This window comes from Scophthalmus maximus, chromosome 1, assembly GCF_022379125.1.
Source record: "Scophthalmus maximus strain ysfricsl-2021 chromosome 1, ASM2237912v1, whole genome shotgun sequence".
In the NCBI taxonomy this organism is placed as follows: Eukaryota; Metazoa; Chordata; class Actinopteri; order Pleuronectiformes; family Scophthalmidae; genus Scophthalmus; species Scophthalmus maximus.
In genome coordinates, this window is record NC_061515.1 from 17,118,927 (window position 1) to 17,135,420 (window position 16,494).

General features: G+C 40.7%; 1 protein-coding gene across 2 annotated transcripts in view; it reads right to left on the reverse strand.

Annotated features, from left to right (window-relative positions):
* Nucleotides 1-1,634: 1,634 nt before the first annotated feature.
* Nucleotides 1,635-16,494, reverse strand: part of LOC118299107 (mannosyl-oligosaccharide 1,2-alpha-mannosidase IA) — a 186,196-nt gene continuing 171,336 nt past the window's right edge. Inside the window, exons 6-12 of one of the 2 annotated variants that reach the window (XM_035622558.2) lie at nt 16,123-16,246; nt 15,829-15,922; nt 14,496-14,611; nt 10,810-11,029; nt 7,195-7,367; nt 5,124-5,239; nt 1,635-3,159 (exon numbers count right to left, since the gene is read on the reverse strand). In XM_035622558.2, the coding sequence (XP_035478451.1) occupies nt 3,018-3,159; nt 5,124-5,239; nt 7,195-7,367; nt 10,810-11,029; nt 14,496-14,611; nt 15,829-15,922; nt 16,123-16,246 (985 nt within the window). In that variant the 3' untranslated portion in view covers nt 1,635-3,017. Of the gene's footprint in view, nt 3,160-5,123; nt 5,240-7,194; nt 7,368-10,809; nt 11,030-14,495; nt 14,612-15,828; nt 15,923-16,122; nt 16,250-16,494 lie in introns of both variants that reach the window. The other variant, XM_035622550.2, reaches the window with a different exon arrangement.

Consider the following 16,494-nt stretch of genomic DNA (forward strand, 5'->3'; position numbering starts at 1 on the left):
CAGAGGGGACTACCGAAAAACTCAGACTTCCACTTCTCCTCCAAACACTGTAAAATAACATCGCTGATCACCATCTCCATAAGGTAACATATTAACTATGTATAAGTAACTCATACAACCCCACTTCAAAATCACTGAACTATGCCTTTCAAAACACAACAACAAAGAGAGAAACAAGCTTTCTCCAAAATCGCTTACTGCCCCTTTAATGTTCAAGTGCGTCGTAAGCAAATTACGTCAGATGCAAAACTTTTACTGCATTTATTGCATCATGACTTTTTCCTGAAATCTTCGTTTGTTTATACTGCCGTCTTCCTCTGGCTGGCCTGTAATCAAAACATCCTGTTTTTGTTCCTCCCCCAGTGTTAACTTACAGAGGGAGTTGAAAATGTGGAGGAGGTGGAGCTGGCAGTGTTTTCAAATGAAATTATATTCGAAGCAGATCTCCACTGACGTGCCAGTGTTTTGCTGTAAACCTGCAGTCCTGGTCGGGACAGCTGGAGGACGACTGTGGCAGTGAGACAGTGACGGCTCTCCGCCCTTCGTTACACATTGACAGAAGGTCTGGCCGAGTAGAACAGCAGCCCCGACGTTTCTGTTCCCGCTGCCCTGCACAGCTTGCCAGGGAATTCAGGAGCAGCAAATGAAAAAGGAGGAGAGGGGAGGAGATCATTCGAGGGTGTTTGTCCTTCACTATCGGTCTCAGGTGTATTCAAATGGACAGTGATCTTCCCCTTTCTGTCCCCAGGCTTTGTCAGCCGATCTCAGATGTACACACCGTGCCCTTCACTTTTGCCCTTTTCATTATCATGCCTCAGCTGAGGGGAATAACAGTCACGAAGGCTGTAACTTAGATAAGATTTACACTCGCCATTTAAACTCACACACCTTTGCATTAGCTCTACGTTAATGTGCCGGTAAGATTAATGTCACCGCTGCTGTGACATTTGAGTACCATTTTTTCAAATTAGCATTAAATGTCAATAATGCATGACGATTCGTTTTAAAGCCAATAAAAAAACACTTCAAGCTATTGACAGGTGGAGCTGAGTCATTTTGGGAGGGTGATATTAAATCTTGCTTTGTTGGCCTGTCAGCTTTAGAGCGGGTTAATGCTTAAACCCCATTAGTCATATTCTGGTTGCGATTGCTCGAACGTTCCACAACTCCTTCAATTAAATGTGTTTATGAACTTCCTAAATGCAAAAACTAAAACAAATTCGAGCAGTAAATGAGTCCAGTTTCATTGATTGGCTGATAATATCTGCTAATAAGAGCCTTTATGAAAACTTAGATTTTACAGAATTAACAATGCACAGACGACGTGCATTTGTTTACTTAGTTATTTTCAAAATCTTTATATTTTTGCATGTATTTATTTTTCTTTCTTTATTTATTTATAACAAGGTTAATGGTCAAACTGTAAAATATCAAGCCTCAATTACTTTTCTTTGTCCTAACCGTTTCATATCGACATCTTGGAGGCATTGCCAATTTTTAATTCTTCAATATCTGTATTGGCATTCAACCCCCAAAGTCCATATTGGTCAGACTTTATGTTCTGAAAAACAAATACCACACCAATGGGACATAAGTACACAGGCAAAGACAATAAAAATGACACAGCAACGTGATTGTTTTAAATGTACAAAGTTGCACAATTATTTTTATCAGTATTTGAAAATATTCAACAATGAAAGTTAAATCAAACAGTAAGAATAAGTAATAACAATAATTAATATCAGCAATAACTAGACTTAAAATCAGAACTTTTTTTAGTTTTTTTTTCTTCTCTTTTTTTCTTACGGAAACACCTGAGGGAAGCAAATCAAAAGAGAAGCCAGAAGAAATAACCACTGAAGTTTAAAGGGAGAAAAAAAAATTTGAATCACAAAATAAAAGTCAAGACAAGCGCTCATACCGGGGTCACTCACCTCATCTGTATGTACAGCACATTCGCTCTGTATCTGTGCAGGACAGCAGTGATGAAAATGAAAACTGGTCTCCGCAGTCTAACAGCCTTAACATCAGTATTGGCAGCTGTATGGATTCACATGTAAAGGCAGGATGAAGCAGAGAGACTACAACAGAAGCAGGGAAACCCATTTGGAGCGCGCTGGCAAATTCATTCTTTTTCCATTAAGCTTGTATCACAGTCACAAGACTGACAGATCTCCATTTGTTACTCTGATTTGAAAGGCTGAGAGGATTGGGAAAGCATTGTCCGGTTCAAACAGTAACCCAAGCATTCGGCGGAAACACAACCCAACATCGTTTAAAAAAAAAGATGGTCCCTGGATGCATAAGACACTGACAATTTCCTGACACCTCCCCACTTTAAAAAGAATCATTCAAGCTTGTTTCAGTAGGAAACATGACATCAACATTAGTTTGGAGGTGGATTTCAAGGATCACATTTCATATTCGTCTGTACATTAATCAAATATTCATTATAGTTCAATCCTCGTAGTAAAATGTATTCAGTCAAATCTCACCAAAAACACTTAACTGGAAAAGATGGAATAGAAATGCAAAGAAACCTTTGGTCAAAGAGTGAACTCACAAAGGAAAAAATGCAACGACAAGATCTGAAGAAATCATTCATTAATTTTCAAGATTAACGAAACAACAAAAAATCAAAGAGCAAAACTCAAGTGGTTTTCTATACGTTTCTCTCTCTTCCTAACAATATGGCCCATAGTTCAACCCTCTCCCCGCAAGTTATACTGGTTTCCTCACAGAGGAAAGAAGGAAAGAAAAAGGTGCTCTTTTCATGAAAGTCATGTTTGTCTTGATTGTCCACAAAAAAAGAAGTGCCAGCAGGAAGTAACGCCGGCGAAAGGATATACAATCACAGCGTAAAACGACAACATCCTTTACTGGAAAGGAATCGAGAGTCTGTAACACTCTCCTGAAATATTCTGAACCTGCATTGAATTGGTGTTTGAAATTTTGTGACTCTGTGTGTGAGTGCAGATTTATCTGTAACTGTCTCAGTCGTCGGCTTGTGTTCGGTGTCATTCGGCGAGCGTCTTATCCTGTGTCGCTTCGTCCTGCAGGCAGCTCTTACGGACGACGGGCAGCGGGTGGGCCTCTGTATTGAAGACCCAGTCCTCCAGTGGGAGGAGGTCGTCATCGGAGAAGAGAAGGTACAGATATCTGCACAAACATAGAGAAAAAAAAATCTTTTCAGTTTAAACAAAATCAAGGGTCACTGGATACTTTACTTCTGCCCTATGTTTCTACACGTACAACAGTCACTTATTCAAAGAAGTTATGTCATAGTGTAATGCCCTCATTTATTGTTCTATATATTTTAGTGTGGTCTCTTGAGATTGTGTTTTAACATTTCTGTCATTATCCTGAATTCCCTCTGTGAATCTTCTCTACATTATTGGCAATGGCCTTTTTACAAGCAATGCTCCTGAATTTGAATGTGAAGTATAAAAGTTGGTTGAAAAGGTATGTTTGATGCTGCGTCATTATTGGTGAGGCCTCTGCTGGCTAGTACAGTGGCAAACCAGCAGGTGAATCCGCCGATTTTTCATCATTGTGGAGTAAAGCAGCTGCAAGTCGACAAACAGCCTTAGTTCTGCCACCAATGGTAGTGAACATCCCAGATGCTCCATTTATTAGCCTAGAGACGGTCATGCAACAGGTCAAGTTGAAAGGGAATTTTTAGGGCGCCCTCCGCTGGACCACAAGGCAACTTCTTCAACCTTTCTCTTATGCCCATTAATGAGCTTTAGAGGTGCTGGAAGTCAGATTTTGTTAACTGTGGACGGAACCGAGATTAGCCATTTTCTGTCCCGGCGGAAGCTTCATATTTGATACATGAGTGGTAACGATGTCCCCATCTAATTCTCCGCAAGGAAGAAGAACTGCTCGGTTCATGGTCAACTTTCAAGATTTACTTACAAGATTTCATAAATTCGATGTAGAACCTGCAGATTTTGTCACAAATACATATAACCAGGTTTTAAATCTGCAAGTATAACAGACATTGGACAACACAAGTATTGTTGTGGTAGCATTTCCATTTTTTTTTACCTGTCCTGGCCCGCAGCCTGGTATACAGTATGAGGAGCTGAATGCCTTGTTGTGTCACACAGATTTTACTTTAACAAGAGAGTTTTAATATACTCCCTTGTCTATTTTATTATTTATTTAGTTATGTTATGATTTGTCACCGGGCCGGACAGAGGGACACAAATGGGGATGGAGGCACAAAAAGACACCACAGAGAAGCGACCACACCTGCAAGAGAAAGGGGATGGGGGCTGGGGACAACAGAAAGCAACAGAGGAGAACAACAATTGCACAAAGCAACGATTGTGGTAGCATTTCTAGACGTAGCTACTGAGACACAAATGGGGATTTTTATCAGAAGAAGGTTCTGACTTAGTCGAACAGTTGAAGCCTCATATTAGCTTTAAAAAATGATTTAAATAGATTTCTGCACAAAACGAGATCTATGACTTTCGCCCCATCATTTAATGTTCCATCGCAAAACTGACATTTGAGTATTTTTCCCCTGGTTTTTCTGATAGAAAAGACACTTCCTTCAACATTTTCTTCAAGGACTAATCTGAAGGTACGGTCATCATCTTATTTTTCCATTACAGCTGGGTGTCTGCATATAGGCCAGTGAACGAGAACATTTTCTCTTGGCTTCATTATGAAAAAAAATCTCTTCCACAAGTGTTACAAAACAATGATTTGCTACCTTCATCTAGGACAACTACAATAATAAAAAAATATCTATAATTAGTCACTGAAGTGGATGCGCATTAACAATATTTTTACACAGAGCAACACAGTAGCACCCTGAATGGGTTTGTTGCTCAATGACCCAAGAACAAGAGGCCTTTAAAATCACATCGTCGCTTCACCATCCATGTTTCTTTTGCAAGTGAAAAGAATAAAAACACCTCTGATGACTCCTGAGCTCTGACATAGAAACTGTGTCTGTCTCACAGTACGGACAGAACAGACAATTGGCAAAGACGAATCCTCAGCGTTCAGTGCTGGACTATTATATTTTCCATGATCATACATGAATGCAAAATGCCGCTTGCCACATTCTGTTACCAAATCAGATGTGGAGAGGAAATAGGCCTTACTTGAGTGTCTCTGAGAGGAAGAAGCTCTGCTGCATGTTATCGTGGCCGACCGTCATGGTGTAAACATCTCGGATCCCAGAGAAGCCAGACTCCACTCGGCAGTGCTCCTCCAGGGCCTGGCGGAGAGGGCAGGTTTTAATGCTTAATGTCTTCAAAACATGGTGAAGACCAGGTTTTGACTGTACAAAATTAATAACCCTTAATTTTCCTCAATGTATATTTAATCGTCATTTTCACTTTTGTACTGTGACAGAACCAAAAAGTTTATAACATGCACAGAAGAAATCAGACATTTCTCTCATATTAAGGTGCAAAAATAGTAAAAAGTGATTAACTCGGCAACAGTGTGTCCGTGTTCGCTGTCGGTCACAATTGAAGCCCAACAGATGCTAAAGCTAATGCTCATGGAGAGTGACTGAGCTAGCCAAGCAGATTAGCACATTATTACCCCTGCTGCACAGGGCCATGGCTTATACTTACTAATTAACAAAGACCCCGGCGTGTTAATGCTTGATGTTCATGCACCGCTCTCAACCTTTTGTGCCAGATAATTAAAGGCCTGTCAAACTCGTCAGCCGGATCTCTCCACTTCTGTGTGCACTAAATGAATGCTAAATCTATCATGCCAGGCCTCTGCAGTTTACTGCAGCTTATGTCCTCTGTCTTTTGACACATTAATAATGGTGCTCCCTGCATAACCTTCACCTACTGATGGTGGGGTTGCTTGATCTAGAAGCTTATGTATAGTGCCACAAAATATCAAGGAAGCTGGTTTAGGGTAATTAAGGGTGTTTAAGGGGCTTGACATAAGAGGTGAGCGCAATTTATAAAATCTGAGTCACAAAATTATACTGCCACTTAAATATAACAGATAATTATTGTCATTGTGCTATTTTTGGCAAAAGATCCCTAAGGCAATTTTCAGATTTGTGACATTCAACACTGACTTTACTTCCACAGAGTTAAGAAATAGTCAAGCGCATTACTCTCATATGACGGCAAATTACTGATTTTACACTTAGACCGTCTTTGTACAGATAGAATAAAAAAGGTATAATATGTAAATTAATGAGCTTTAGATGCGCTGATAGTCAGATTGTTACCTGTTGCCATTCTTTTTGTTAATCTTAAAGTCCCCCTCCAGTCAAAAAAAAGGTTTTTTCTTCTGTTTCTGTCCTCTAAAATGTCTGAAATTAACTTTAGGGACTTGTATCTGAGCAAAATTTTGTCACTATAGAGGTGTTTACACATTCCTCTCCCGGAGCAGGAGATTTCTGTGCACTTCTCTGCAATTTGAAATTCAAACGAATCCTGGCAAGTTCGATTTGGTACGTTACAAGTACAGTAAACCAATCGCTGTTGAATATGCAAATGTGGGCAAAGAAACCGGAAACTTCCACTGCACAATGAGGCGGCGCATCCAAAGTTTTATGGCTGAATCTCGCCGATGTTGCCGCTATCTATCTTGTAACGCACATTTTTCCGCCGGTCAACCTAGCGCGAGCAGCTGTGGTGGTCATTTGCATATCATGAATATTCATAGTCTCAGAATTCCTCAATGAGGGAGAGAGAGGGGATGGTTTCCAGCCCCATTTCAGAGGGTTTTTTAAAAACATTTTTTGGGGTAAACAATGTTAAACAAAATATTAGGACATAGCAAATTATTTTTAGATACTTTAAAACGTGACTGGAGGGGATCTCTAAGCTGTTTTTAGACGTGAACTCCAGAAAATGACCACCAAAGTCAGACGGGTTTACAACAGCAGGAACATATCCAGAACATTCAGGAGCTGGGTGGCACCTGAGTAGGCCACTTGCCCGCTTTGAATCTTCTGGAGATTATTCCTGTTGTATTCTCACATGTGCTCACTCTGAAATTTTTCAGAAATTTGACTCGGGGGCTGGAAGGAAAAGTTTTGCAATTTCCCACAACATCAAACTTTCCCTTAAATTTCTGAAGATTTTTTTCATAAAAGGAAGTGCATGCTCAAATGAAACTAACTTAGCTAATGATTTACTATTAGTATCTTCTAAAATTCAGGCCAATAGGGATATATACGTTGTGTCTTACCTCAACAGCCTCCCAACCCCACTCTCTGTACTTGGGGTCGTGGGTGAGTCTCCACATGTACATGTAGCTCTCGATGACCTCTGGTCGTAGGATGTAATATCTGTCGCTCAGCCTGGTTGCTGTGGCTTCAGCTCCAGCGTCGAATCGGAACGCCTCAGGTCCCAGTTTGGTGGCTGACAGAAGACAGATGTTAAATAAATTAAATAAAACAGCCAACAGAATTCATCACGTACTTGACAGATCTGCAGCGCATTTCCAAATCTAAAATCCTTCAAAATAAATGGAACATAACATAACTTTACTTCCATGATATTTCTACGAAAATTCGAGACTGCATGGCCAAGAGATCCTCTTCATGAAATAAGAAATGTATTCTTGCCAGGGTCAGGACAGGAGCATTGGTGCACCAGCATCTTAAATTTAGAAACACCAATACAATAAAATTCCATGGACCTTAACTAGCGACTTGCCAGTGGAGATTCAGAAAAACTTGCTAAATTGCTCCTTTTTATCTATTTATTTTATATTGCTCTACACACCTCTATTTGTATTAATCGTGCGCTTTATAAATACCAAAGCTGTTATGTTAGTTTTTACAAGTAAAATACGATCCTCTTTTCAAAACCATTTTTTCAATGACATTTCCTGTTGCTAGGAATTCAAAACAAACTTCATTTTTAACTTTTGTGTTGATTTATAACCACAGCAATGATTCAGCTGTTTTTATTCTCTCTTTTACAATTCAGACACATTTTTTTGGGTATCTTCTTGAAGGAAACAAAACGTTCACATTGGAAACGTCAAGGGAAATCTAAATTTTTAAACAATTCCCTTGAGACTGACAGCCTGTTTGCTGATAGGCTGTTGACTGGAATGCGAAGGCTAAATCTAACAGAAAATCATTAGTAACTCAAAGCACAGGCAGCACAAGTTTATCAGATGAATAACACTGTGTCAACACAGTTAAAAAGTCCGTCTCAGTATTTGTTCTACGCACTTTTGGTCCTATCAATGTTATGTGATAAAAAAATCCTGAGAAGACCATTCAACCTGTTCGTAGACACCCACATTTTTAAATTACCCACAATAAAAAAAGGTTACTATTGATGACAGATTGATGGATAATTGATTACACTCATAATCCTGTTATGACCCCTTTTTTGGGCATAAAATGAATATGTCCTGTAGTTGTTCCTTTTGTGGAGTAAACACTGCGGCCACAAGTCTGAACCAATTCTGAGTCATCAGTTGTTGCAGTGACATGGGGATACTGAAATGCTGTGAAGATAGAATCCGGGGACTTGCAGCTTTCAAACAATGAATAATATGTCATGGTTGTTTGGAGCGCGACTCTGGTACAGACTGAAACACAGCTAAAGTCACCCTACCAAGGCCAAAGTGTCCCACGGCTGTATTTTAAAATCTTAATTGGCTGCTGTAAGGTTAAAGATGCTTATTTCCAGGATAATGACCTCCATGAGCTTCAAAAAGGTCTAACTATAGAAGACAATACTTTTTTCTGAAGAACACTTCTGAAGAACATTAAGGAAAGTGGAATAACCTGTAGCTTCAGATTCAGTTAAATGTACATTTTCGAGTCATGTTATACTCACTACTCTATTTATCCTTAACGGATAGTTTTTTTTAGATTCTTATTTAACCTTAATGATTCCTCTTTGGGCTGCACGGTGGTGTTCTGGGCCTTTCTGTGTGGAGTTTGCATGGGTTCTCCAGCTTCCACCCACAGTCCAAAGTCATGCAGATTGGGGTTAGGTTTTTTTGGAAACTGTAAATTGACCATAGGTGTGAATGTGAAAATGAATGGTTGTTTGTGTCTGTATGTTGGCCCTGCGATACGTTGGAGAATTGTCGAGGGCGCCCAATGAGTATTATTATTTTCATTATAAGAACCAGTCTGGCAGAGCTTACAACAATGGTTATACAAATGTTGCTGGTCTCTCTTCCACCCCTCTCTCCTCTCATCCCAACCGGTCGAGTCAGATGTTCGGCCCACAACTGACTCTGTTTCTGCTAAAGGTTTCTTCCTAAAAGATTTTTCTCTCCAAGTGCTTGCTCATTGTGGGTTTCTTGTAAGGTCTCGACTTTACTATGTAAAGTGCCTTGAGATAATGTATGCTGTGATTTGGCGCTGTAGAAATAAAATTTGATAGAACTGAAATGGAAAGTATTCTAAATTTGTCAATGGTTGAACTGGGAAAATTAGAATGAAGGCCCTTCTCCAATATATAAACCTTTATTTTTGCTCTGCACAGGAGTCATTTAGCCAGGTAAAATCCACTTTGAATTTGTCCTCTTATATAACCACTGAGCATCAATAATAAAAGAAAACAATAATATTGTTTTTTTATTCTTACATTTGAACAGTGGTTTGAATCTTAAATAAGAGATGACACTCTAAAGTGTAAATGTCTTTTCAAGAGGCTTTTCTGTACATCCGGTTTTCTGAATAGTAAAAAAATCACCCAGGGAATTTAAGTCTATTACATCTTCTTCTTCTTCCCATGAGATTACCAAGTTTCCTGCATCATTCTGTTGCTGTGACTGAGCGTGGGGGGAATCCAGAGAAGCAGCAAAAGTCTTTATTTAAGACACAGCCACTCTTAGCACAAATCTCACTTCTCTCTCTCTCTCTCTCCTACACAGATAATCCAGGAGCTGCTTAACACCATCCAGTCCCTTTAACGGGTGGAGAGGAAGCTGGTGGATGACTGTGAAAGAGAAAGCCAGAGGTGATTGTATGGGTCACATTGGCTTACTGTAGAGGCAAGAGGATCCTCACTGCCCATCCAATAGTGGAGAGGCAAATACAATCTTGAAATTAGCAGTGGAGATTATTGTCAGGGCCAAGACGGATGTCAGGGAAGAGAGGAGATCAAACATGAGTCAACATATCGGTAGGTTTTTCCCCCTTGTTCAACCTCTTTCTTGCATCATTCTCCAGAGGTCTGTGAGAGCAACCGTGTCTTATACTCTCCCTTAGTTATAGGTTGGAGCCACAGTAAATTTTCCTTCTTAATCAATTTCTATCACAAGGTTCGCTCTTCCATACTCCATCATCCTTTTCATTCATTCTCCTAAATTACAACAAACTGCCACTATCTAACACACTTAGAGGCACCTGCACGTCTGCTGCTTACAGCGGAGACATTACAGAATAATCGAAGTTTAATTCCTTACCGCTCCTCATTAGGCCTGTTGTGTCTCTGTTGAGCAGAAGACACCGAAAGCGATTCTCCTTTTGAGTCGGGGCAAATTGAAATGCCTTTGTACTTTTTGAATTGTAATATACTGCTCTCCTTAACTCTTATTTTTTTTTTGGAATGCTACAAGAGCCTCCTTAACAAGACAGAGTGTAGTGTAGTGTGGACGGCAGGGGTAAACGTAGTTATGTGGATATATCCCAAGTATAAAATAGATCATGTGCATAGAGGCAATCGCTACTTTGGTTTAATATGTTACTGTAGATGTCGATCCAAATTGAAATGAGCAACTGCAGTCATTGCTGTACTCCTGCATGACAGTGAGTCTCTCAAGGTGAAGAGTCTCTGCACACTCTAAATGCTCCTCTTCAACATCTCCGACTCCTCCACTCACCTGAGCGCGTGTAGCTTTCATGGCAGGTGTGCGTGATCTCGGCAGCCAGGTCCAGGTAGTGTTGCCTCTTGTCCGGAGCTCCATCATCAGCCCCGATGCCAATCATGCCACCGGAGAAGCAGGCCAGGTGGCCCATCTTGTGATCCAGGATCCCGCCTCTCCACTCGGCCATGTAGGTGAGACCACTGGGCGACTTCTGTACCAGGTTCGCTTCAATCGCCTGCAGCATCACACACAGAGGGGAGATATTTTGATAATCATTGACATAGCGTGTGCCAGGGAATTTATGGTTGTCAATTAACCGTTTGAAATCCGGCAGAAAAGTTACGTTTACTAATCAATTTTTATTGTAACTCCATCTCCCTTTTCATTTGTTATCCTAAATTACAACAAAGTTCCTTCGTATACCCAAACACCTGCACGTACAGCACTCAGAGACATTGTTTTGTATTTCATTTATGTTAATTGCTGCCTGAAATCTGAGAAGTGAAAGGACATCTTCTCTGTTGAAGCCTCCATTTGCGGGTACGTTTCAATCAGTCTTCCTCTTTGTGCATTTGCAGCCGTTATTCCAAAGGTTTGAGGACATCACTAGTGATGAGATATTGTCACGTGTGCCCAACTCGGAACCACAGTTTTGTTAAGTGATAATAACTTTTCACTCAGCTCAAGTTGGGCACAAATATTTGAAAAGCTAAAGTTGATCTGGAAAGCTTTAGGAGTCTTTTGCTGCCCCAGATATACCCTGAAACTCTACAATGGATGAGGCAACTACAAAGTCAGACGTCCCAGGTTGAAAAAAGAAAAATCTAAATTCTCCTTCAATAACTGATTGGAAAAGAAGGAGAAAATTAGTTTTTTTTATTAAAGTCTTGACTTAATTTGTTCAATAAATCTTCAAATGAAAGGTTTTGCACATTGTTTCCTCTTTATAGCTGTTTGAGTGCTTTGTATTTCATAAGACAGAATATAGAAGGACATCTCATGAGATAATTTCTAAACGACTCATCAATTTCTCTCCTTCACAGACTCCGTCTTTCTCTCATGTCAGGCTTGTGTCTCATTTTGCATTTCTGCAGTAAAGTGCTGAGTGTGAACTCCCTCTTGATGAATTCCAGGTCCAATCATTCATGAACTTACTTCTTTTTTAACTGCTCTTTTAGGGATGTGCAGATAACACCATCTTTCAGATTGACTGTGTATAAGATGAGTTGGATATTCTGATTCCAAATTACATGTGGCATTACTGGTTGCAAGCAGGCACTTCTCTTTTCAATTGCTCCGTCCAATCCCTGCTATCCACTGTATGAGAAGCGCTTCGTGCTAAATAAGGGTTGATTAAGATGCAACCTGCAATAAAAGCTGACAAAACAAATGAATGTGTATAATATGAAAGCATATATATACAATGTTCTTAGAAAACCATTTTTCTCGAGGGCGGAGACTGATGATGATGAACCGCTAATTAGCAGTTGTTTGCAGTAATTATGACATAGTATAAGTGGAAAATGTTCTCTCATTCAACGCTGTGTTTTAATTAGTAATCTACTTTGATTTGAATGCCAAAGATAATGAGTTGTGCCGCGCCTTCACCTTAGATCTCTGTATAAACATACAGTATAAAACCTAATCTGATGTGCGGGGGTCCTTTGCCATTTAAATACCAAGTCAAGGGGGAGAAGGGGATTCTATAATTAATAGTTGTGCCTCTGGCTTGACCCTCCGATGAGAACAGAGGAAATTTCAATGGCAATATAAAATTATGGTCTGCAATATTATAATTGTATCCACAGGGGATGTGCTTTACTCTGACATCATCTCCATTATAGAGTAAAACAGGCATCGTCTGATGTATTTTTAATGCATGTATATACCGTGCAGTGGTTTCAAGTTCAGACTTTTTCTGTCAATAGTGGGAGGACGAACATTTTACATAACTGCATATGAATTCACAAGTCAGTTGCCATCTAATCGAAGCTCTAATCACATTATGCAGTAGCAGGAACCTTCCCTCTGATTCCCTTCGATTAGAGCGGAGGCCACAGCTGTACCGGGTTAAATATGAGTTGGATTTTAAAATGTTCTAGTTTTATTCCATTGCCTTTGCTGACTGATTCTATGCCGTGTTCTGTTGTGATTGAGTATATGTAGTTTCTGAAACTGCCATTTCCCTGCCTGACTGTGCTCTGCCTGTTGATTTTAGACTCGATCTTACTAAAGTTTCTTATTGCAGCTTTCAGCTGTTTCCCAGTGGAGTCTGCCACCAGGTGATTTGAATCTCTTTTTACTTGTGGGGGCGTGGTTAGCACCTGTACACTACTCTTACCGTAGATACTTTAAACCATGTAATCTTTCCAATCTCATCTACCCCCTCCCATTCCACACAGACCCAACACCTTGTTACAGGGGGCCTGTGGAACTGCCAGTATGTAACCCGCAAGGCCGAGTTCATCACTGGCTACGCGTCCTCGCTGTCCCTGGACAACTGAAAACACCTTCACCCACACACCTCGACCTGTTCCCATCTGGGGAGGCACTGGTTTGCTACTTTCTCCTGAATGGAAATTCACTCTTTACCCCCTTTGAATTTCATGCTGTTTCTGTAACCCACCCGGTGAAATTGAATATCATTGTACTTTACCGCCCACCAGGCCCTCTTGGGGATTTCTTGGAAGAATTGGACGTCTTCCTCTCTAACATCCCAGAAGATGCCCCCCCCCACTGGTACTTCTCTGTGATTTCAAAATCCAGACAGTGGTTTAAAATTCTCGGCTGTTAGTTTTACAATCCTCCTTCGCTCTCTCCCCCCCACACACTCACATAGCTGGCATCCAACTTGATCTCATATTCACCAGAAACTGCTCTACCACCGAGCTCTCTGTCCCTCCTCAGTCCTATTAGCTCTCCCCTCACCTGACTCTGCCACAGCCCCTCTTCTCATTACCCTGTCCTAACCTCTCGGTGGGCTCGCCCAACCCATCCAGCTCGGTGGTTGTCTGACTCTGTGTGGTCTCACAGAACCTCCCTGCTAGCAGCTGAAAGACAATGGCGCAAATCCAAGTGCCCCTGAGGATCTTCTTTCCTCCTTCTCTGCTGCTAAAAACTCTTTCTTTGAATCAAAAAATTCAGTCTTCCTTCTCCAACTCCAAAAACTTTTTCCATTTTCTCTACCCTCCTCAATCCCCCCCACCTCCTTTCTTCTAAGCGACTTTGTAAACTACTTGCAAAAAAGATCCTCATTTCCTTTCCTATACCCTCCCCCCTCATCTTCTTCTCTATTCTTTTCACCACTCCCACCCAGTGAGGTACTATCCTTGATCACGCCCAACCACCTGCCCCCTTGACCCTCTCAAATTATTCAGTCTATTGCCCCTGACCTTCCTTTCCTCACCCACCTCATCAATACCCCTCTTACCTTGATTTTAGTTTTTTACTCTATGCTCTTTCTTTTGTACTAATTATGGTTCATTCCATAAAGGTATCGTCAAGTCACAGTAACACCATTAGGAATATTGAGATAACCCTGAGGACAATGTGTGAATGACCGGAAGCCAGCAATGTTTCATGTCTGAGAGCGTCAGTGTCCTTACATCAGCCTTCAGCTACTTTATCAAAAAGTTATTTTATCTAACCAAGCTTTGCCTGAGTCGACCCACGTGTACAACTTGGAATTGAAATTTCCAGACCTCCAGTGCGCTGTAGTACATCATCTTTGCATCGTCATCAGTCTTGTCTGACATCAGATATGATTTGATCAGGTACTCATAGAAACTGTCCCCAAGGCCACCGATGGAAACATGATCTAAAGAGGAGAATAGGAGAAACAGATTTGTGAGAAAATAATCAGCAGGGTTACACAGACAGGTTCTTAATCAGGGTATGTGTAGGTCTTCCAAATCCAGTTTCCTGAAGAAAAAAAAAATGCTGTTAGCAATAATGCAAGTTATAGAATCTTTTTTTCTATGTTGGGCTATGTTAAACTTTAGGTGTGATTCCGCTGGAAAGCGTGGCTGGGGAGAGGGACGCCTGTAACATTCTGCTTCGCTGTCCCGATCTCGGATAATCTGAAGGTGATGGATGGATGGAACTCTAAAGGCACCTCCATTCTTAGTGTATTGTCAAAACGTTTATTTAAAAATTATAACCTAAATTACGTAACACACTTGAACCTTGTGAGTGGAAATTGGAAGAAGTGGCTGTGGATTTTCCTCCTGCCCGCCCGTAAATCCACATTCAAATTCATAAAGATGAATATGATATTGCAGTGGAGGTGTACATGAGTGTTCATCTATCCACTCGTGCTCATTGTGTGCGCACACACCTTTGTTGAATCCCCCGCAAGGTTATCGCAGCGCTGCTGTGTTTGTCCTTCACACAGACAGAAGAGGGAGAGCTGTGAAGCCAAAGCTGTTTTCCCTTTGTGGCAATAAATATATACAGTCTACAACAATTAGTCTCTGTAATCATCCAGATTAGAACCTACTAAATCCAGGCATCACGTTTTTGTTTTTTTTAACCTCCATTTAGGGTTAATCTGAAACATCCAACTTCCTGAAGAATTGAATTCATTATCATTTTAATAACACAGCAGTGGCAGTCATATAGGCACTGGTACGAGCCTGATAATAAAAATGAAAAGAAGTAGATGGATGCTTGGATGGAGGACACATATGAGCAGCTAAAAGAGTTTGGCGCATGAGGGGACTCAAGGTCAGGAAGGAAAATATGAAATGACATTGAGTGAACTCTTGAAAACTTTACCCACAACTACAGTCATACCTAGTAGGTAAAGTAAATGACCTTAGCGGGGCCTTTCTGCGACGGCAGTATCAAGGTCACATGTGAAATGCATGTTGTTGTTTTTTTAAATAACGTAAATAATCCTGTGTCCTTGTCCTACATAACAAAAGAAATGTTCAACACCTTTCTCTATAACCCAAATGTCCATATAACCTTACAATAACTTCACACATGTTGAACCAATATAAAAGTCCTATGTACAATAATTACAGCACTTACGTTGGACCCAGTTGCCGCTGACTGGACTGAGGAAGTTGGGATACAGGCCGTGGGGTTTTTCAATCTTGTTCAGAACCTTCCTGATGTTCATCACCTACAGAGACATGACAGTGCAAATGAATATCAACATGATAAAACACTGCATCACTGCCTCAAGGCCGAAAAGTAACTCGCAGGGAAATTGTGCTCATAAGAAATCTGGGTTCAAGTCAAAGAGATACCACGCAATATTCAAACTCCTGGTGCAATAATAAGAAAACTGTGAAAGTTCAGAAAACCATCGACATATCAAACCTTCTCTGTGTAGATGGGATTGCTGGAGAGCTCGGTCAGATGGATGAATTCCAGGTGAAGGGTCCCGAACTCAGCCAGGATGCTGCTCCCGGCTGAGGCCCAGCCCCAGCTCCAACTGGTTCCACTGCAGCAGGAACAACATAGAACAGGTAGACTAAGTACCACAGATGTCCCACACAGGCATGCAGTTACAAAACAGACTTAGCCAGTCAAGCCAGGTCCACTGTCAGGAATCGTGAGGCTCAGAATGCTTTTTTGGCATAAAGCTTTGGGCTTAGGTTGAATTATTCTCCATCTAATTTACACTAAAATAAGACAATTCTATCTTAAATTCTCAAGTTGACACTTTATTGTGTTGCATTATATATGGGA